This window comes from Heptranchias perlo, chromosome 1 (assembly GCF_035084215.1).
Source record: "Heptranchias perlo isolate sHepPer1 chromosome 1, sHepPer1.hap1, whole genome shotgun sequence".
NCBI lineage: Eukaryota > Metazoa > Chordata > Chondrichthyes > Hexanchiformes > Hexanchidae > Heptranchias > Heptranchias perlo.
The window spans coordinates 183,514,414-183,537,498 of NC_090325.1; the positions used below are offsets into that span (position 1 = coordinate 183,514,414).

The window sequence follows — 23,085 nt, forward strand, 5'->3', positions numbered from 1 at the left end:
GGAAGAGTTCCATTCCCCAGCAACAACATCTCTCATCTTGATGAGCACAAACATTTAGAATAAAAATGAAAAAGTGGAAGTCTGAAGGAAAAACAGAAAATGGCGGCAGCACACAGCAGCTCTGTCCAAATCTATAAAGAGAAAACAAAAGTTAAAGTTTTCAGGTGTAATCCATCATCAAAACTGAAATCTGAGACACTTGGAAATGCTCTCAAGGCCATTTTAGTCTCTTGTTGCAATCTGAATATTACTTCTAAAACAGTTTTCAGTTCTGACAAAGGGTCTACACCTGAAACATTAATTTATTTTTTCTCTTCAAAGATGCTGACGGACCTGTTGTATATTTTTAGCATTTTCTTTTTTTGCATCGACCCTAGAAAGTTTCTTCCCAAAGAAAACACATTATCTTCACAGTTCCCTTCCTGAATACACATTGCAAAATTCATTGGTCACAGCAGATCTGTTCAAAAAGCAATGCATCAGAAATGTTCACATTCCGACAAGAGACCAGAATAGCATGAGGCAGTGTTCTTAAGTTTCACATTTTTCCCACGATTCTCACAGAATTCAAAGGATTTTCATGATTTTGTGTAACTTGCAGCTGCCAGAAACTGAACTGTGACAGAGATGCACTCCTGGACTATCTGCCTTTATATAAAATGTAGCTACGTCTTCCTGCTATGACTGTCTCAATGAATCACAGGATACTGCTGCGAGGTAGAGCTATCACAGACTTTACTGCATATGAAGCCAGTTAATTCACCCTGCTTTATGGATTATTCATCCAAGAAGGCTTACCTGGCTTTTGCTCAGGGCATCCACAGAGATACTCCACAGTTACAAGATGTTGTACAGAAAAAATTGCAACCATCTCTGTACTGTCAGACTCTTTGTCCAACATCAAGTTGTAAATGAGCCAAAGGTTTGCCCAAATGAAAAATGAGGAGACCGAAGGCATCTTATTTGACTTCTGCCAAAATCTCTCTACCTTTACTATGATTCCATCCCCCTCCTTTGCTGCTCACTCAGGCTGAACCAGATGGTGCTCAGTTCAAGTCTGGGCTGAACTTCAAACCCTATATGCAATTCATCACCAGGACTACATACTTCCATCTTGCAATACTACCCAACTCTGCTTTTACCCCATTCCCACTATTGTTGAACCTCCCAGTCCATGGTATTGTTATCTTCACACTCTACAGCAGCAGCAGGGCCTTTTTAAATTTAACAATGGAAGCAGAGCCTCTGTTGCAAGAGTGGGGCCAGCAGGATCTGGGAATTTTTAAAAAATTTTACAGTGGGAGCGGAGCCAACAGGAGTTGAGGCCAACCTGGGGGAAAAGCAGAGCCAGATTTCGATTAATAATTTACAGCTAGCACAACGGTCAGGAGCCCAGCAGGCACTGAGGAAATTTTTCTTCAAAATTACATCGAGGCTGGAGGTACACTATCTACAAAGAAAGAAACAAAGACAGAACTTGCATTTATATAGCACCTTTCATGACCGTAGGACGTCCCAAAGTGCTTTACAGAGCCACATATCCAAGTTTGCTGATAACACAAAGATAATTGTAAACAATTTTACAACACCAAGTTATAGTCCAGCAATTTTATTTTAAATTCACAAGCTTTCGGAGATTTTCTCCTTCCTCAGGCAAATGTTTCAAGATCTCATTTGCCTGAGGAAGGAGAAAATCTCCGAAAGCTTGTGAATTTAAAATAAAATTGCTGGACTATAACTTGGTGTTGTAAAATTGTTTACAATTGTCAACCCCAGTCCATCACCGGCATCTCCACATCAACACAAAGATAGGCAGCATTGTAAGCAGTGCAGGTGGAAGCAGAAAATTACAGAGAGATATTAATAGATGAAGTAAAGGGGCAAAACTGTGGTAAATGGATTTCAATGTAGGCAAGTGTGAGGTCATCCACTTTAGACCAAAAAAGAATAGATCAGTGTACTTTCTTAATGGTGAATAGCTCAAAACAATGGAGGTCCAAAGAGACATAGGGGTCCATATACATAGATCATTAAACTGTCATTGACAGGTACAGAAAATAATCAACAAGGCTAATGGAATGCTGGCCTTTTTTCTAGAGGACTAGAATACAAGGGGGTAGAAGTTATACTACAGTTATACAAAGCCCTGGTTAGACCACACCTGGAGTACTGTGTTCAGTTCTGGGCACCGGGCCTTAGGAAGGATATATTAGCTTTGGAGGGAGTGCAGCATAGATTTACCAGAATGATATCTGGACTCCAAGGGTTAAATTACGAGGAGAGATTAACAAACTAGGGTTGTATTCCCCAGAATTTAGAAGATTAGGGGATGATTTGATCAAAGTTTTCAGGGTATTAAGGGGAACTGAGAAACACTATTTCCACTGGTTGGGGAGTCTAGGAATAGGGGAAATAGCCTAAAAATTAGAGCTAGGACTTTCAGGAGTGAAGTTAGGAAACTCTTCTACATGCAAAGGGTGGTAGACGTTTGGAACTCTCTTCTGCAAACGGTAGTTGATGCTAGCTCAATTGTTAATTTTAAATCTGAGATTGATAGATTTTCGTTAACCAAAGGTATTAAGGGATATGGAGCTAAGGCGGGTGTATAGAGTTAGGTCACAGATCAGCCATGATCTCATTGAATGTTGGAACAGGCTCGAGGGACTAAATGGCCTACCCCTGCTCCTATGTTTACAGCCAATGAAGTACTTTTGTAGTCACTTGTAAGAAATGCAGCAGCCAATCTGCACACAGCAAGGTCCCACAAACAGCAATGAGATAATGCCCAGATAATCTTTTTTAGCGATGTTGCATGAGGTGAATATTGGCCACCACACTGGGGAGAACTCCCCTGCTCTTCTTCAAAATAGTGCAGTGTGATATTTTACATCCACCCGAGGGCTATCACTGAGCCAAGACTGACAAAAGGAATTAGGCAAGCAGGAATTTTAAAAAAAAAATTAGAAGCATAGGCCAAGGAAAAAGCAGATCTAGCAGCAAACCAGAAGTGGGTAAAGACAGGCATAATGAGGACCAATTATTTCCCTGTGTCTCTCTCAGCTTAATATGCTTTCTGAAGTGTATTCATAATTGGAAACCAGTAAGAGATGTGATCAGTACTGACATTTTTTCACTCACTCATTCTCTCTAACACACACAAAGCTTCTGTTTTATTTTTAAAAACACAACATAAATTTTATCTGAATTAAGATTTTGAAATTCGTTCTCTAGCTATTCTTCAAATCATTTTGAAAAAGCAACCAAATAGATTTTGTTAAGTACTGAGAAGCATTCAATCATTTGGCTATCATAAGTGCTGCTTGTGAATTGTGAAAAATTGTGCACTCTGCTCCTGGTCTGACTGCAGGATTTGTCTTTAGCTAACAGCGCCATCTGTCTGGGCAAAAATATCATGTCGAAGCTCAGACTTCTGGAGGGGACAGAGGTCTTCAAGTAAAAACTTCAATGAAGGTATTAAAATATGCAAAATATGATTCAATAAATACATGTAATGATGTTATTGTAAAATATGTATTTTTAAATTTTGTTCAAATCCTTATTTTGGAAATTAGAAATTTCAGTCACTGAGAAAAAATGGCGGTTTATTTTCTTTTCAAAAACATTCTGCGTGATTTAATTGGTTCATCAATGAACAAATTACCTGATTACCACCTACCATCCTCCCTCAGCTGATGAATCAGTCCTCCTTCATGTTGAGCACCACTTGGAGGAAGCACTGACAGTAGAAAGGGCACAGAGTGTACTCTGGGTGGGGGACTTCAATGTCCATCACCAAGAGCGGCTCTGTAGCACCACTACTGACCGAGCTGGCCGAGTCCTGAAGGACATAGCTGCCAGACTGGGCCTGCGTCAGGTGGTGAGCGAACCAACATGAGGGAAAAACCGACTTGACCTCGTCCTCACCAATTTACCTGTCACAGATGCATCTGTCCATGACATAATTGGCACAGTGCACAGTCCTCGTGGAGATGAAGTCCCGTCTTCGCACTGAGGACATCATCCAACGTGTTGTGTGGCACTATCACCGTGCTAAATGGGATAGATTCAGAACAGATCTAGCAGCTCAAAACTGGGCATTCATGAGGCGCTGTGGGCCATCAGCAGCAGCAGAATTGTATTCCAGCACAATCTGTAACCTCATGGCCTGGCAGATTCCTCACTCCACCATTACCAACAAGCCAGGGGATCAACAAAGAGTGTAGAAGAGCATGCAAGGAGCAGCACCAGGTGTACCTAAAAATTAGGTGCCAACCTGATGAAACTACAACTCAGGACTACATGCATGCTAAATAGCGGAAGCAACATGCTATAGACAGAGCTAAGCGATTCTACACCAACGGATCAGATCAAAGCTCTGCAGTCCTGCCACATCCAGTCATGAATAGTGGTGGACAATTCAACAACTAATGGGAGGAGGAGGCTCTGTAAACATTCCCATCCTCAATGATGGCGGAGTCCAGCACGTGAGTGCAAAAGACAAGGCTGAAGCGTTTGCAACCATCTTCAGCCAGAAGTGCCGAGTGGATTATCCATCTCGGCCTCCTCCCGATATCCCCACCATCACAGAAGCCAGTCTTCAGCCAATTCGATTCACTCCACGTGATATCAAGAAACGGCTGAGTGCACTGGATACAGCAAAGGCTATGGGCCCCGACAACATCCCGGCTGTAGTGCTGAAGACTTGTGCTCCAGAACTAGCTGCGCCTCTAGCCAAGCTGTTCCAGTACAGCTACAACACTGGCATCTACCCAACAAGTGGAAAATTGCCCAGGTATGTCCTGTTCACAAAAAGCAGGACAAATCCAATCCGACCAATTACCACCCCATCAGTCTCCTCTCAATCATCAGCAAAGTGATGGAAGGTGTCGTCGACAGTGCTATCAAGCAGCACTTACTCACCAATAACCTGCTGACCGATGCTCAGTTTGGGTTCCGCCAGGACCACTCGGCTCCAGACCTCATTACAGCCTTGGTCCAAACATGGACAAAAGAGCTGAATTCCAGAGGTGAGGTGAAGGTGACTGCCCTTGACATCAAGGCAGCATTTGACCGAGTGTGGCACCAAGGAGCCCTAGTAAAATTGAAGTCAATGGGAATCAGGGGGAAAACTCTCCAGTGGCTGGAGTCATACCTAGCACAAAGGAAGATGGTAGTGGTTGTTGGAGGCCAATCATCTCAGCCCCAAGACATTGCTGCAGGAGTTCCTCAGGGCAGTGTCCGAGGCCCAACCATCTTCAGCTGCTTCATCAATGACCTTCCCTCCATCATAAGGTCAGAAATGGGGATGTTCGCTGATGATTGCACACTGTTCAGTTCCATTCGCAACCCCTCAGATAATGAAGCAGTCCGTGCCCGCATGCAGCAAGACCTGGACCACATCCAGGCTTGGGCTGATAAGTGGCAAGTAACATTCATGCCAGACAAGTGCCAGGCAATGACCATCTCCAACAAGAGAGTCTAACCACCTCCTCTTGACATTCAACGGCATCAACATCCTGGGGGTCACCATTGACCAGAAACTTAACTGGACCAGCCACATAAATACTGTGGTTACAAGAGCAGATCGGAAGCTGGGTATTCTGCGGTGAGCGACTCCCCAAAGCCTTTCCACCATCGACAAGGCACAAGTCAGGAGTGTGATGGAATACTCTCCACTTGCCTGGATGAGTGCAGCTCCAACAATACTCAAGAAGCTCGACACCATCCAGAACAAAGCAGCCCGCTTGCTTGGCACCCATCCACCACCCTAAACATTCACACTCTTCACCACTGGCGCACCATGGCTGCAGTGTATACCATCCATAGGATGCACTGCAGCAACTCGCCAAGACTTCCAAACCCGCAACCTCTACCACCTAGAAGGACAAGAGCAGCAGGCACATGGGAACACCACCACCTGCACGTTCCCCTCCAAGTCACACACCATCCCGACTTGGAAATATATCGCCGTTCCTTCATCGTCGCTGGATCAAAATCCTGGAACTCCCTTCCTAACAGCACTGTGGGAGAACCTTCACCACACGGACTGCAGCGGTTCAAGAAGGCAGCTCATCACCACCTTCTCAAGGGCAATTAGGGATGGGCAATAAATGCTGGCCTTGCCAGCGACGCCCACATCCCAAGAACGAATAAATAAAAAGAATTAATAATTTTATGGGAGTTGTTCCTTTATAAATGTTGACACATTCCTAAGGGCTTTTTCCCCCATTATAAACGTTTACATAAACAAAGTCAATATTAAATGTAGACTTAAAAAAATGCGACTCAAAACCGTCACCCAGAAAGTGCACAACACGTGCAAGGTTTTTTAACAATATGCTAGTTAGATCTTCCGTTGAAAGTGTTCACAGTGTGTTCTCTACTCACCTGATCTTTGTACCTTCCTCATTGTCACTGTAAACTTTGTCTTTTCCTTCCCCCACCTATCTTTTCTCTCATCTGCCTTCCACAAACACTATCTCCCCAATTCTGTCATCTGATCTTTCTCTACTGTGTGTCAGTCGCTCCTTACTCAATTTCTTTCTACCTGTCCCCTGATCTTCCGCTCTCTGTCGCTCTTGTCGCTCTAATCACTCTCTCTCTCCCCCTCCCTCCCTCTGCCGCCCACTCCCCCACCCCCAGTGAAGAGCGGGGAGCAGGGCTGCAATGTTTAATTTTTTAATACAGCATAATAGAAGGAAGAGCAAAGCTTAAATTGGGCCATAGAAGTGGCAGCAGGGTTGAATGTTCAGGAACAGATATATTTCAGGCAAAACTGTGGCAATGACAGTAGGATTGAGGCAATGGTATGGCCTAACTGAATTCATTTTGAGCAACAGTTGGGGCCATTTATATAATGCCTTTAAAAAGGTAGTAAAATGGACCAAGGTGCTTCACAGGAGTGTTACCAAGCAAAATTTGACACCGAGCCACATAGAGATATTAGGACAGGTGACCAAAAACTTGGTCAAAGAGGTAGGTTTTAAGGAGAAGAGGTAGAAAGGTTTAGGGAGGGAATTCTAGAACTTAGGGCAGATGAAGGCACTGATGCTAATAGTGGGGCGATGGAGATCGGGGATGCACAAGAGGCCAGAATTAGAAGAGCACAGAGATCTCAGAGGGTTGTAGGATGTTACAGAAATAGAGAGGGGCAAGGCTATGGAGGGATTTGAACACAGGGATAAGAATTTTAAATTTGCGGCGTTCCCAATTAATTAATTTTGATTTCCCAGCATTCAGTTTAACTACTTACTCCATTTTGTGTGGCCACCCTTAAACTGAAACTCCACTCTTTTGAGAATACATTTCAGGCAAGAAACCAATATCACTAAAACAGATTATCTAGCAATTACCTCATTGCTGTTTGAGAGATCTTGCTGTGCGCAAAATTGGCTGAAGCGTTACCTACATTACAATACTGGCTACACTTCAAAAGTACTTCATTTGCTGTGAAACGCTTTCGGACATCCTGAGGTTGTGAAAGGCACTACATAAATGAAAGTTTGTTTGTTTGTTATCCATGCCATGCACAATTATGTACTTGTCCACATTCCGTGTAAATTAACACGTTGATGTAACATATTGTGCAAATCACAGAACTAGAATATAATACATACCAGTAGTTCTTTTGCACCACTCCTAACGCCAGTCCCAACTTTCCAGACTTTCGCTTCCAAGTAAATCAGTTATTACCTGCCTATATGTAGTTATCTCACTTGTTGCCATTTTAGCATAATTGGGAGAAATTCTCTCCCACCAAGAATCTAATTGCAATACTCCATTAGAGAGGTTACCACCATGTGCATGGCCTGATTACTAAATCACTATCAAACATTGCACACTCCACAGATGCATTAGCGAACTTCTTGAAAATTATTAACTGACTTCTCAGTGGCTTGGGAAACATTAGCAGATCATTATTATATGTTTATTGTGAATTGTTGCTACTTTTCCATCCCTAAAATGAAATCATATTCTTAGATATTGCATGTTTCAAAACTGTGCTTTCCCATGATTTTGTTGGAAGGTTGTAAGTTATGGTGAAAACAGGCATTTTTGAAAGAAGAAAATCCAGTCCTGTGATTTTGAGTAAAGAGGGATTTAACCTCTGTTGATTAAATGTGGAAACCTCTTTAAACCAGTTTTGAAAAAAAACTATACTGGAGATACTACATAACTGAGAAATGGACCATAAATCAAGGTGCTGTTAGTTTATTATTTCTGTACTTGCTTGTTTGGAATGTAATCACATTTTTTATTCCAGCTTTTCATTTTTGTATTAAGTTTCCACCCCCTCAAATGGTTTTCTCCCAGTGCCTTTTCTTCCTTAAAATATTTTCTTCAATCAAATTAGACACACAAAAAAGGAATCTAACCAGTTTACTGCAATTTAGAAAGTGAATAGATATCATAAGAACATAAGAAATAGGAGAAGGAGTAGGCCAATCGGCCCCTCGAGCCTGCTCCGCCATTCAATAAGATCATGGCTGATCTGATCCTGCCCAGTAGGGTTGTCTTCAATCAAAGTCAGCACAACCCCAGGGTCTGTAGGTTAGAGGGTAAACCTAGGAACTATGTCCACTTTTAAGACATTTTGACAATGAGTTAGTTCCATCAATTGTTCCACATACTCCCTTAGTATATCTATGTTCTCACTTCCACCATCATGTAAAAAAATTGCAAAATATTCATTTAATATATCTGTCATACCTGCATCCTCCACAAATAGACTCTCTTTTGCCCTCCCTCTTTCACCCTTTTTTACTCTACTTATAAATGCCCTCATTAGTTCTTTTTTTTAATCTGCAAGTCTTTTTTTATATTCCCTTTTAACACTTCTATACTTCCTTTTCACCTATCTAGTACACACTCTATATTCATGATTCTCTTTAGTATTGTTAGCCACAATTTTATATGCCTCCTTTTAATTTTTCTATTTATCAATGGAATTCTATTCTTTAATGCACTTCCTTTTCACCTTACACAAATATATTTATTTTGTACTCTCTCCACCTTGAATTTGTTAGCTTTTCTACCTAGTTAATTTTGGCCAGTTCCCATTTTATCTGCCTGAATGTTGCCTTTTTCCAATCCAGTACCATTATCTTTGACTCTTCACTGTCTTTTTCTGCTCCTATATTGAACCTAAAGTTCACTATTTTCTAATTGTTCCCCTACTCTCACATCAGTTATTTGCCCCACTTTATTTCCCAGAACTAGATTAAACAATGTTTCCTTCCTTGTCCAGCTATCATACTGATCTAGGAAACAGTCCTGGGTATGTTCAAAAAAAAATTCCCTATTTCGACCACCCCATGCAATACCTTTATTCCAATCTATTTTGGGATATTAAAATTTACCCTATATTACTGTCAAGTTGTTCTTGAACTTCTACACACTATCACCTCCAGAGACCCTCAACAATTCATCCTTTACCCCTGCTGTTTCTCACCTAAATGCTACTCCTCAGCGACATCTGCAGACACAGGGTCAATTTCCACAGGTGTGCTGATGACACACAGCTCTAACTCTCCAACAATTCTCTCAACCCCTCAACTGTCTCCTTGCTGTTAAACTGCTTGTCCAACATCCAGTTTTGGTTCCACCATGTCAACATTAGGAAAACCAAAGCCTTTATCTCCAACTCCTGCTACAAACTCTATTCCCTTACCTAAGGTTGTCAATTCTAATTGGGTGTATTCCTGGAGATTTCATCACATGACCTCCTGCCTCAAACCACCCATACTCCTGACATTGGCCCATCCTCCAGGTGCATTGCCTTCCCATACCAATTGGAAAGGGAACAGACTGTTACCCAATTGGATGATTCTTGACTATTAGTGAAACTGCCGTCCCCCCCTCCCCAATCTCCAATACTTTCTAGAACTAATGAAAGTATTCAATGAAAATGGAAAAAAAAATTTTGCTTAATGCCCTTATGATTTTACTTCTGGGTTGCTTGCAGCAGTATCCTAGAGATTAATCTTCAATTCCTGGAGGCTCCAAGACAATACTAGAGGGTTGGCAACCCTACCCTTACCACTGATTCCATTCCCCCTCCTGAGCCTCCCTCTCTGCCTGAACCAGACTGTCTGCAATCTCAGGGTCTTGTTCAACTATTAGCTGAGCTTCAGACCCCAGATACTCTCCAACAGTATGTGTGCTTATTTTCACCTCCACAACATTGCCTGACTCTTAAGCCCTTACACCACTGAGAAACCTATATATGCCTTCATCACCTCCAGACTCAACTCTAATGCCCCCTTGCTGGCCTCCTATCGTCCAGTCCAGAATCTGCAACTTAATTAAAACTCTGCTGCACCCTTCAGGTCTTGCACAAAATCCCACTTGTCCACCAGCCCCTCCTTGCCGTCCTCCATTGGCTCCTCATTCCCCAACTCCTTAAATTTTAAATTCTCCGAGGCCTCACCCATCTTACCTCTGCAACCTTCCAAAACCCTACATATTCTCCCCCCTGCTCAAACACTCAAATCTTGTAGCTGTGGCCTCTGTGCATCCTCTTCTCCCTTCACCCCACTATTGGTGACAGAGCATTCAGCCACTTGAGTCCCAATCTCTGAAAATCCCTTCGCTTCTCCACCTTTCTACCAACCTCCTGAAAACCCACCTCTTCAACTAAGCTTTCGGTCACTCTTTCTGGCTCTGTGTCCGTTTTCCATGCGGTTGCTTGTGAAGTGCCTTGGGACATATTTTTAAGCTGAAGGCGCAACGTAAGTGCAAGTTGTTGCTGCAATGTACAGGCTGCTATAACGCGTGCGTGGTGCTATGCACAGTTAAGCAGGCTGCGATGGCGCTGTGTGTGGGTTGCTATGGTGATGGTCAGGTTCTCGGTGATGGGCAGCAGGTCCCTGCAGTCTCTCTGGTTAATCTCCAAGGCTCGGCTCTGATCTGCAGCATGTCCACACAGGCTGTTCTCCATTTATAATCTCTATATAAATACAAGTTGTTGTCGGCCTATATCTCAGTCTCGCCCTCTCAAGGGCGATCCACACGCAGGCGCACTTCCATAGCGACCGGCTGACGTCGCTGGGGGGGCGGGGTCTGGGACTCAACAACGTCACGATGAATGACGTGCGTTTACGTGACGTCACGGCGAATGACGTGTGACCACGGCGAGGATGGCGCGGTGTGCGGCGGAGGCCGTTGGTGAGGTGGTGCTGGCCGGGGATCTTCTGACTTTCTCATCCGCGCCGGGGGAGAAGGTGCTGTGCGGGCCCGGCCTGCGGCGGCAGGAGCACGGTCATGGACACGCCTCCGACTCCGGCCCCGGCCCCGGCCTGGCTGTCTGCAAATCTGGAATTGTCAGGCATAAGGAGCCCGCCGTCTACTGGGTGGATTCGCAGCAGAAGCGGGTGAGCGTGTGTGTGGGGCGCAGGCTGGAGGGCCCGGGGTAAACCCTGGGCCCGGGGTAAACCTGAGTGTGGTTGCGATGGATCAAGGGGGTTAATCACATTGTTTGAGCTATCCCAGTGCACGCGGCTAATGTCCATTCATAATATTTACACCAATCTGCGATTTACTGCTTCTGGGCCTCCCTCTCTCAGCAGTGCAGTCATTAACAGTCTACCTGCACTGAGCATCCTCTCTACTTCTATCTGTGAACATAGAATCAGAGTAGTTTCAACGCAGTGGAAACCTTTTTGACCGATTCTGCCTGGCTCTTGACCTGGGGCGATCTACTTTAATCCATTCAGTCAAAAGCAAAATACTGCGGATGCTATAAATCTGAATGTTCTTTCCTCTTCCTCCCCCCCCCCCCCCCAACCTTTTCCCTGGCTCTGTACTTGCTTAAAAATTGTTTAATCTTCAACTTCCAGTTCTGATGAAGGGTTATCGACCTGAAACGTTAACTGTTTCTTTCTCTACAGATGCAGCCTGACTTGCTGAGTATTTCCAGCATTTTCTGTTTTTACTTTAATCCATTTCTTCATATGTAAAATCACTGACCACTAACACCCCTTCACCTCTCAATGCAAAGTCTTCACCACATCCAAGGTGTTCATAGTTCCCTTCTACCATACATCATCACCTGACTTATCCCTGTTTTATTCATTTGCTTGCATGATGCTAAGTTATTGCAGAAATACATAGCAGAAATTTACTGCCTCCAATGCCACACAGTACAGTGAATGCATCAGCACAACTGAGTTGCCCCATCATGAATTGTGATGCTACTTCTATTATCTGATATGCACAATAACAACACTGTGCTTAAGTATGACAGTTGGCCTCAGTCTCCCTGGGTATAAGGAGAAAATCAACCTGTACCTATCCATCGAACCCTGCTAGAAGTGTAACTGAACAAATGTTTGGTGAGGGCAAAATTGGGTTTAGCTGTGTTAATCTCCCTTCTCTTCCCCCCACCCACCCTCCATTTTTGTTTTTTTGGTTAACTGGGTGCCTACTAAAATTTTGCCAGCTAAAACCATGCAGCTTATTGGCACAGAGGAAGAAACTGAAGAACCAGTGTCATTATTTGGTAGTTTTTGGTCTTGTTACAATGTATATTATGAATCAAAAGTACAAGCTTCCTGGAGCAACATAGGTATGTATGCCTCAAACAGAATTCTCTACCTGGTCTCAAGAATACCTCAAGGGCAAGTTGGTGGTTCTTAGCACTGATTTCCAAGAATACTAATATTAATTTACTATCTAGAGCACTTTTAAGGAATTGAGCAACTTTGTTCCAGAATTTGCAAGTATAATGATTGATCCTGTGTATCATTTCTCACTGGTTTGAGTGGTGCTTATGTGATGTAGAGCAGATCCCATCTAAACAAGAATTTAAAATCGTTATCTTGTATTTTTTCCAGTATGTACCAGCTAAAGGAGAATATGTGATAGGGATTGTGACCACAAAGTCTGGTGATATATTCAAAGTTGATGTTGGAGGAAGTGAGCAAGCTTCATTGTCGTATTTAGCATTTGAAGGAGCCACAAAGCGAAACCGACCAAATGTCCAAGTAAGAATTGTTTTTCTTAAAGTTTTAATAATGTAGGCCAGATAAGAATGTCACTGCAAACATTATAAAAGTTAGACTGATGATGCAATATAATCCCTAAGTTTTAAGATTCAATTTAACTCAGTATTCTCAATATGTAATCATGAGTATAAAGCATATCTCTTCAGGGATATGGATGGTTTAACTTAATACAAGATAATACTCCCAATCATTTTTGACTCAGCTATTTGGGCAGATGACCCACCAACTGCAACAAGCTGGCCAGGGTGGTGGAAGTAGGACATTTTTAGAACATCTTTTATAGCTGCTTACTGATTCCAGGTGAACGGTGCAATTCGAAAGGGGCTGTTCAGATATCCAGGAACTCTACCAAATATTGTTAGCCTCCAATCCAACAACAGAAAGGCCAAAATTCCGGACACTGTATATTTCAGCTATGCCCGTTAGTATCATCTACAAGTATCAATCCACTGCCAACTGTCTGCCACAGGAGCTGGTCCAATCAAGAAACACTGTCAAGTGTCAATGTCAAAATCAGATTTTAAACAAAAAAAAAGTACATTTTGCAATAGCATGATTAAATGTACTCTGAGTTGTTTTTGTATCCTTTAATATTAAAATATTTACATGAAGGCTTTAGCCAGTCTCAAAAACGTAGGCTTCAGCTGGATCTTACCAGCTGTATCCATGCATTCTAAGCTTGTCCAGTTTGCAGAATTTCCCAGTGTGTATTAGTAGCTTTGTCTGAGTTGAACTAGAGGATATTTGCCCTCATCTTGTGAGGATTTGTGAGTTTCTTTGTTTTTACCAAAAGATTTAAAAACAAACTAGAGAGTAACTTCTCAAAGCTTTATTTCAGGCAAGTTTCACATTAAAAATGTAAAGAATGCTTTTCACTGATGAACTGTTTAATTTTACCTCGTAGCCAATTAGATAATACCTGTGATTAACACATCCTCTGATTTCTTTTGACCTTTAGAAAGAAAAATAAATTGCTCATCAAAAATGTATTTTAGTTTATTTTTCAAGTAATTTAAAGTTCAAGTTTTACTAAAGGATTTTATCAGAGCACTGGAGTGTAAGGGTGACCTGGGATTGCGGATAGGCTTGAGATATAGGAAGGGAAATGTTATAATTCTTGGTCTGCATTACAGGCCACCAGAAAGTGGAAATGAGATAGAGGGAGAAATCTGCAGGACAATAATATGGAGTGATTCTAAATATCCCAAAATAGACTGGAATAAAGGTCACAATGGGAATTTTTTTTTTTAGAATGCAATGCATCCAGGATTGGTTCATAGGGCAGTAGGTGTCTAGGCCAACAAGGAAAGAAGCGTAGCTTGATCTAGATCTGGGAAATGAAGTGGGGCAAATAACTGATGTAGAACAAAAGGAAATAGCTACCGCACCATATTTAGATACAATGTAAGAATAGAAAAGGATAATGAGTCAAAGATAAGGATGCTGGATTGGAAAAAGCCAGCATGGATTTTCTTTTAAATGCGTGTTAATTGCAGAAGTTAATGCCACCCCCACCCATTAAGACAAAGTCAGTTGTTTGAATATTGGCATCCTTCTTGTCCCTGAGCTGAGCATCCAACCCCATATCCTTTCCATCACCAAGACCTACTTCCACCTTCATAACGTCGCCCGTCTCTGCCCCCGCCTCAGCTCCTGCTCCTGAAACCTTCATCCATGCCTTTGTTACCTCTACTATTACAACGCTCCCCTGGCTGGCCTCCAACCTTGCACTCTCCGTAAACTTGAGCTCATCCAAAACTCTGCCTGTATCCTAACTCGCACCAAGTCCCGTTCACCCATCACCCCCATGCTCACTGTTCTACGTTGGCTCCCAGTCCGGAAATACCTCAATTTTTAAAATTCTCATCCTTGTTTTCAAATTCCTCCATGGCCTTGCCCCACCCTATCTCTGTAACCTCCTTCAGCTCTACTACCCTCCGAGATCTCTGCGTTCCTCCAGTTCTGACCTCTTGCGCATTCCTGATTTTCATTGCTCCATTATTGGCAGTTGTGCCTTCAGCTGTCTAGGCTCTAAGCTCTGGAATTCCCTCCCTAAAGCTCTCTGCCTCTATACCTCTCCTTCAAGATGCTCCTTAAAACCTACCCATTTGACCAAACTTTTGGTCCCCTGTCCTAATATCTCCTTGTGTGGCTCATTGTCAAAATTTGTTTGATAACGCTCCTGTGAAGCGCCTTGGGATGTTTTACTACGTTAAAGGCACTATATAAATCTAAGTTGTTGTTGAGAACTGAAACAAAGAAGCCAGCAGCCTGGGGATTGGAACATGAAAGGCGCATACAGGCTGGGGGAGCTACTGAGTGGCGGACTTTGTCTTACTGGGTGGGGATGGCATTAACTTATGCAATTAACACATTTTTAAAAAAAATTAGCAGCCCTACTTGAAATGTTAGTTTTTAAATTCAATATCTATCTTTCCTGACTTTTGTTTCATTGTTGTAGGTTGGAGATCTTGTTTTTGCACAGTTTGTTGTGGCCAATAAAGATATGGAACCAGAACTGGTTTGCATTGACAGCTGTGGCCGATCCAATGGGATGGGGGTGATTGGACCAGATGGATTGTTATTTAAAGTTTCACTGAGTATTGCACGCAAGTAAGTTATTAATTTGTCAAGATTCTGAGCACTTCACTACCGGTCATTTCTCTAATTATATTTTTCATTGTGAAATTCAGGCTACTTTCTCCAAACTGTGAAGTCATCAAGAATCTTGGAGAGTTATACCCTTTTGAGATAGTGATCGGAATGAATGGACGGATATGGGTAAAAGCCAAAACAATTAAGCATACTTTACTAGTAGCTAATGTGTTGGAGAGCTGTGAGAACATGACCACGGATCAAAGGAAACATGTCTTCAAAAAACTGTCTGAAAATGTGCCATGAATCCCAGCCACATGTGATTCAGTAAGAATATTTGGAAGTTGGATAAATAACTCCTACCTGGTCATTGAAGAAGCGAACGATGCTGGAAGAACAAAAAGTCTGGATTATAAAATAAACTGTTTGCCTGATGACTTTATGAAACTAATAAATATATTGGTTATTAGATGTCTTGTGTAACTCTCCGCAAACATTTTCTGAATATTTCATCAACAAGTCATGATAACTGTTGAACTTATCAAAATATTTTAAGTATACAAAATGTTGATGGTCAAGACTGACTTGTTCCTGTAGAGTAGTTGAATGGATGGTCCTGTTAGTCCAATAACTAGCCCAAATATTTGTCAAAAAAAAGCTATCAAACCACAACATAATGGACCAAATAAGAATACATACTGGTTGTGCTCCAGTGATAACTGGAAAGAAAATAGGGAATTCTTTCTTGGAGCTTTAACAATTAAAAGTTTACACAGTGCCTTACTATAACTAATTTAAAAAGCTATGTAATTTCTGAATTTGAAAATAACATTGGAACGGTAAGGTTTTATTATTTGAAGGACGATCAGTAACATTGAATTATAATTTGCCTGTTTACACTGATCAATTCCCATGGTCATTTCTGTATCATTGTTAAAATTGACAGATTATAGAAAAAAATACTGGAGTTCAGAATCCGTTGGAATTCTTTTTTGCTCTTTCAAAGTGGAATAGTTTTGCAGTTTAAATGCACAGGATTAACTATTGTCGTTAATGCTCTAAAATAGGATACTTTTAGTGTAAATAAAGCTGCTAGAAATGTAGTACTTTTGCCTTTTTCACACAAGTAAATTACAGATATGTTTTCATGAATGCTATTGGACCTTAATGTCCATATTGCACATCAGTCAGCTCATCTTGTCTGTCTGTCATTGTAGCTAAAGTGCTCATTTAGCAGTCCTGCTTTAATTATTTACAGCTCTGAGCTGTCCTATCTCCCCTTTTCACAGCATATGAGGTACTTGACTTGAATGTTGAGCATCCCTTCCTAGGTACCTCTCCACTTGGTTGGATTACACTTTCCAAATGTAAGGAATCTGCTTATGGGCCATAAGGATGCCAAGGAATGTCTTAGTTATGTGATTGGGGCTGCAGGTAATCTGGTGCCCAAAACACACACGGCTGGGTTTATGAGATATATGTATATCATTGGCAATGCTTGGAAAAAGTGGCCACCCTTTACTAGAACGCTTGTTACTGAGATCTCTTCGCAGGAGATATGAGTGTGTCTCACCTCAAAACTGAATTAGCTGGAGTCTGAAATTATTAGTCTACAGTTATAACATCGTCTACCAGATCAGCATCAGTCCAAAGGTAAAATAAAAAGCAAAGTCTGGAAATCTGAAATAAAAACAGAAAATGCTGGAAACGCTCGACAGTATCTGGGGAAAGAACAAACAAGTTAATGTTTCAGGTCTAGACCTTTCATCAGAACTGGGGAGAAAATTAAAAATAGCATTAATGTTATGTTCCTTTTTAGATGCTGTTCATCTGAAAGTATTTCCAGTTCTGATGAAGGGTCAAGACCTGAAACATTAACTTGTCTGTTGTCTCCACAAATGTTGACTGACCTGCTGAGTTTCCAGTACTTTATGTTTTTATTTCAGTTCAAAGGTTGTCTCGATAATCTGAACTAGAAAATCAGTAAAACTTGGAGGCAGATGGCCTCTATCTTGATTTCTTTGCAGGAATGAGTCAAGATCGGGTTAGTGAGTATTTTGCAAGTATCTTCCTACAGTTTCTTGAATAATGAATATTAGTTTCCAAAGGAGACCTGCATATAAATCTGTACCTGGGACAGAAATCCAGTGTTGTCCTTAATTTGGTGTTTAAGTCAAGTTCCACATACAAAGTGTAGGGAAAGCACTAAAATGCCTCATACCTTAAATTATTCAGGCAAAAATTGTGTAAAATATCCTTTCCATGTCTATAATACACCACTTGTAGCATATTCTGCTCCTACCATCCACATTAGTCACATTGGGGACTGGTCACACCATAAGAAAAGTTGCCATTGCACTACACCTTATTTTAAAGAGTAGCTACTTGAAGTTTGTATTAAAATAGATTGTTTTCCCCAGTTAATTTGTGTCTTTTCCTAGCTTTGAGTTTGGCAATGGATCCTTTCTGAACAGAACATGGGGAAACGGTGCCTTTGTTAACTCCCACTATGCTACCAATGAAATATCTTTATCTTTCATAATTTTGTCTGAGAAATCTGTAGCGATGCAACTTAAATTAAGTTGCATCCTGTGCAGAGCCTAAACCCAGAGGAAGACCCTATATCTGGTATAGGAGAGACGATATACTCAAGAGTCAAGACTAATGTAAAATCTAATTTGATGACCTTAATTCCAGAGACAATATACTCAAGAGTCCAGACCTATGTAAAATTTAATTTGATGAGCTTAATTCCAAAGTGCTATACCGTCTCTATGTAAGGCGCCGAGTTCACGCAGGGAAACGGTGATGTTCTGACAAACTCACTCCCTCTACTTTTGAACCATTGGTTCCTATGACCACTGAGTCATAGCTTGGAAGGAGGAGGGAGGGGGATACAAACTACGGAACTTATTCTTTGCTGCATGCTTTGTTATGTCTTCTTTGAACGATATGTGCGTTAAGTTGTGTCTAGCTATTTTCTGTGTTTGGTATTGTGTATATTTCCCATATTACAATAGTGACTACATTTCAAAAGTATTTAATTGGCTGTAAAGAGCTTTGGGACGTCTGAGGTGAAAGCTATTATATAAATAGAAGTTCTTTCTATATGTTGAATAACGGGAAACTAACCTGGGCAACTGCTGGCCCCAAATCTGTGACATACCTCTCCTTGTTATAGTTGCTCGTGGCTGCAACTCGTTATGCTATCATAACATCTGTTTCTTTTCCCCTATTTCCGTCCAAACACAAAAAAAGCGAAGAAAGGAGACTCAAAGCGATTTCTAAGGTCATATTGGTACTAATCGAGGTCCGAATAAAGTAGGAGTAACATGCCTTTGGAATTCGTGTATGAATCAAATATGCCCCATTCATACTGAGGAACTATCAGCTGAGGGAAATATGAGCTCCTTTCATGTCCCATTCACACTGAGGAACTATCAGCTGAGGGAAATATGAGCTCCTATTCCCATTCCAAAGTCCTTTATAGATCTCAATGTGGGAGGAGCTGAGACCCCAGTTGCCGAGAATGACAGGGCTGCAACTCACAGCACCACCTGTAGTCTGCAGGAGAGGATCGGAGAGTTACCAGCAAATACTGCCTATTTGGAACTAGTCCTATTAACATATGTACCTACCCCCAAAGAAAACATGGATCCAGAAACCTTTGGCCAAGGTTTATTGAGAGGAGGCAAACAGTGTCGACATTATCGTCCGGTGAGTCTGGCTCTTTGGGGAATTCGGTCCTTTCGATGCAGTAAGTGAGAAGTGAGTTCGGGGGGCAGAGTTCGCAGAATTGGAACTGTTGTCATACCGTTTCCATAACAGCAATATTCATAGGGTTGGAGCTAGAACAAGGGAGAGTAAGTTGGGGGAAGTTACACAAATTGAAAAAAACTCTTGTGGTTGCGGAGTAGGAAAGAAGCTTAGATTTACACAGCAGGCTTGTTTATATATCTACACGCCCTAATCGTGCCATTGCTGCTAATATCAATCATGTACTGGGACAACAAGAATATAAAATACAAGCGTGTGTCATGTTTTTTGAGACTCATATCAGGTCAGACACGTAAAAGCAGATCCAACGTTATAATGGTGAAGTCAGATTTGTTGTTGAGATAAAGCGGCTTTTGCTCATGCTAACGTTAGCTTTTGTAATTAAGAATGCAAGCTTTCTAATTAGCATAATGGTTGTACCCACTAATTTCCATAAAGGTTACTTTAATTTGTACATGTAGGGCAGATTTCGATAGTTACAGTAATTCGCCAGTTCTCCCCTTTAGCAGAATAAATGTAACCTCCAAACTTCATTTAGGGCAGCGTTTGAGCTATTAATGACCCGATGGAAAAATTTGCACTGCTGTTACTTTCCTCTTTCTCTTTCTCTTCCTCCTGTTGCACAGGCAAACCAAAAGGATCCCTTATAATCAGCTATAGTAGAGTACAGTGGTTTCACTATACCAAAATTAAAGGGAACAAAATGTTGATACATCAAATCTTCAGAATATCAAAACATTTCTGGGAACATTTGCTCTTTGTAGATGTGCATTCATGTTCTTCATTACATCTCTATAACAAAATAAGCTAGCTCATTTAAATAGCGTACAACAGCATAACGCCATACAATAATTCCTTTATCTAAACTGTTTTATACAATCTATTAACTTACAGAAGGTCCAAGACAAAATTTGCAAATGGGCAGAACTATGGCATATGAAATTCAATACAGTATCACACAATGGAAGAAAAATAGGGAAGATACTTGAATGGTGTTAGCTAAGGCAGAGGCTGAAACAGATCTGGGAGTGATAGTCTCTACACTGACCATGTCCGGTCATTGGAGGGCAACAATTAACAATGCAAACAGAATATTGAGTGTTATTGAAAATCAGTACAATTTAAGGTCATCATACTGAAGCTGCATGGTGCTCTAGTGAGTCTGCATCCTGAGTATTACATTCAGTGTTGGTCACCAGGGCACAGAAGAGACATCCAAGTTCTGGAAGCGGTGGAGAGAAAGGTCATGAGGTTGTCAGAAGACTGAGTAATAAGGAAAGCTGGACTCTTTAGCTTTGAAAGGAGGTAACTGAGAAGGGATTTCCTCAGAGAAGATGCAAAGATTAATCCCAAGCACTATTTCAAGTTAAATCACAACTGCGGGACAAGGAAGCTTACACACAAGTTGGGAAAAGGCAAGTTCAGAATTGATGTGGGGAAGCACTTCTTCACACAATGAGTGATTAATACCTAGAATAGGCTCTGAATAGGGAAGTTGAAGCAAAAACCCTGGAGTCATTCAAGAAGCAGTTTAATGCTGCAATGGGGGATCATAAATTTCTATGGGAGGATGAGCTAGATGGCCAAATGATCTCTAATATAAAATAAAAACAGAAAATGCTGGAAATACTCAGCAAGTCAGGCAGCATCTGTGGAGAAAGGAACAGAGTTAACATTTCAGGTCAATGACCCTTCATCAGAACTGGAAGAAGTTGAAGATTAAACAGTTTTTAAGCAAATACAGAGCCAGGGGAAGGGAGGAAAAAACAAAAGGGAAGGTCTCTGATAGGGTGGAGAGCAGGAGTGATTAAATGACAAAAGGGATAAAGGTGCAAGGCAAGAAGGGTGGTAATGGGACAAGCATGGGACATGAGGGGTCGAGACAGAGTAGATAGAGAGAAGCTGTTCCCATTGGCAGAAGGGTTGAGAACCAGATTTAAGGTAATTTGCAAAAGAACCAAAGGTGACATAAGGAAAAACTATTTTATGCAGCGAGTTATGACCTGAAATGCACTGCCTGAAAGGGTGGTGGAGGCGGATTCAATTGTGGCTTTCAAAAGTGAATTGGATAAGTACTTGAAGGAAAAAAATTTGCAGGGCTACAGGGAAAGGGCGGGGGAGTGGGACTAGCTGGATTGCTCTTGCAGAGAGCCAGCACGGGCTCGACAGGCTGAACGGCCTCCTTTTGTGTTGTAACTATTCTATGATTCTACGATTCTACGTAAAGAAACAAAAGATGGGTCTAGAGGAGCTGTAAATGGCAATATCAGAACCATTACCAGCACTTGCTGTCCGAAAAAAATGGGAGCAGTGGTTATGATCTGAAGTTATTGAAACTAGTGTTGAGTCCAGAAGGTTGTAAAGTGCCTAATCAAAAGATGAGGTGCTGTACCTCGAACTTCCGTTGAGCTTCATTGGAACAGTGTAAGAGGTAGAGGACAGAGAGGTCAGAGTGGGAGCGGGACGGGGAATTAAAATGGCAAGCGACCGGCAGGTCAGGGTCACGCTTGCAAACTAACGGAGGTGATCGGCAAACCGATCACTCAGTCTGCATTTGGTCTCCCCAATGTAGAGGAGACCGCATGGTGAGCGGTGAATATATTATACCAATGGTCTCTATCACTTGTACTTCTTATTTTTGAGTCACAGATTATAGTAACCAATTAAACATTTATTACAAACTAGTTGATTGCCCATGGGGAAATAAGATCAAGTGTAGTCTTCAGGTGAAATGGGATTAGAAGGCAGGGGATAATTGGATCAGGGTTTGCAAATGTAATTCAGTCTCCATGTTAAAGCCATACATTCTCTCATTTTTATATAATACTTTGATTTTATATTATTACTTATTGTTAAATAGCAAAAGTTACAGCAATTTAGGAAGCAGAGAAATAGAGTTGGTTGGCACATAAGAGTTTCTCTGCAGTATAGGGTGAGGAGCTGAAAGAGGCAAAACTGAGGCAATACTGGTGGGAGGGAGCTACTACAGTGTGACAAGTTTACATAATGTGGAGATGCCGGTGATGGATTGGGGTGGACAAATGTAAGGAATCTTACAACACCAGGTTATAGTCCAACAATTTTATTTTTAAATCACAAGCTTTCGGAGATTATCTCCTTCGTCAGGTGAGTGAGTGAGTGAAAGATTCTCAAATCGCATATCTTATATTAGGCTGGGACACGCTCACACCAATCAAAGGTGTCGTTGGTGTTCAGACAGGTCAACCATGGAAAACAGCTCTGAATACACAATGGGCCATAAAAAAGGAGGACATAAAAAACCTACAGGGGGATATAGACAGGCTGGATGAGTGGGCGGAGATTTGGCAGATGCAATACAATATTGGAAAATGTGAGGTTATGCACTTTGGCAGGAAAAATCAGAGAGCAAGTTATTATCTTAATGGCGAGAAACTGGAAAGTACTGCAGTACAAAGGGATCTGGGGGTCCGAGTGCAAGAAAATCAAAAAGTTAGTATGCAGGTGCAGCAGGTGATCAAGAAGGCCAACGGAATGTTGGCTTTTATTGCTAGGGGGATAGAATATAAAAACAGGGAGGTATTGCTGCAGTTATATAAGGTATTGGTGAGACCACACCTGGAATACTGCGTACAGTTTTGGTGTCCATACTTAAGAAAAGACATACTTGCTCTCGAGGCAGTACAAAGAAGGTTCACTTGGTTAATCCCGGGGATGAGGGGGCGGACAT

General features: G+C 41.6%; 3 protein-coding genes across 4 annotated transcripts in view; all 3 read left to right on the forward strand.

Annotated features, from left to right (window-relative positions):
• The window catches only part of LOC137328868 (myosin light chain 5-like), a 283,582-nt gene that overhangs the window by 66,151 nt on the left and 194,346 nt on the right, over nucleotides 1–23,085 (forward strand). The window lies entirely within an intron of this gene.
• On the forward strand, nucleotides 11,091–16,070 carry LOC137328852 (exosome complex component RRP40-like). Its single transcript, XM_067994369.1, has 4 exons — nucleotides 11,091–11,372; nucleotides 12,834–12,983; nucleotides 15,466–15,617; nucleotides 15,698–16,070. Exons 1-4 carry the CDS (start codon nucleotides 11,139–11,141, stop codon nucleotides 15,903–15,905), a joined length of 744 nt encoding a protein of 247 aa, XP_067850470.1. The 5' UTR covers nucleotides 11,091–11,138; the 3' UTR covers nucleotides 15,906–16,070.
• The window catches only part of LOC137304173 (homeodomain-only protein-like), a 95,673-nt gene continuing 91,735 nt past the window's right edge, over nucleotides 19,148–23,085 (forward strand). The window contains exon 1 of one of the 2 annotated variants that reach the window (XM_067972721.1): nucleotides 19,148–19,316. In XM_067972721.1, coding sequence (XP_067828822.1) covers nucleotides 19,251–19,316 — 66 coding nt within the window. In that variant the 5' untranslated portion in view covers nucleotides 19,148–19,250. The remainder of the gene's footprint in view (nucleotides 19,317–23,085) is intronic. The other variant, XM_067972795.1, reaches the window with a different exon arrangement.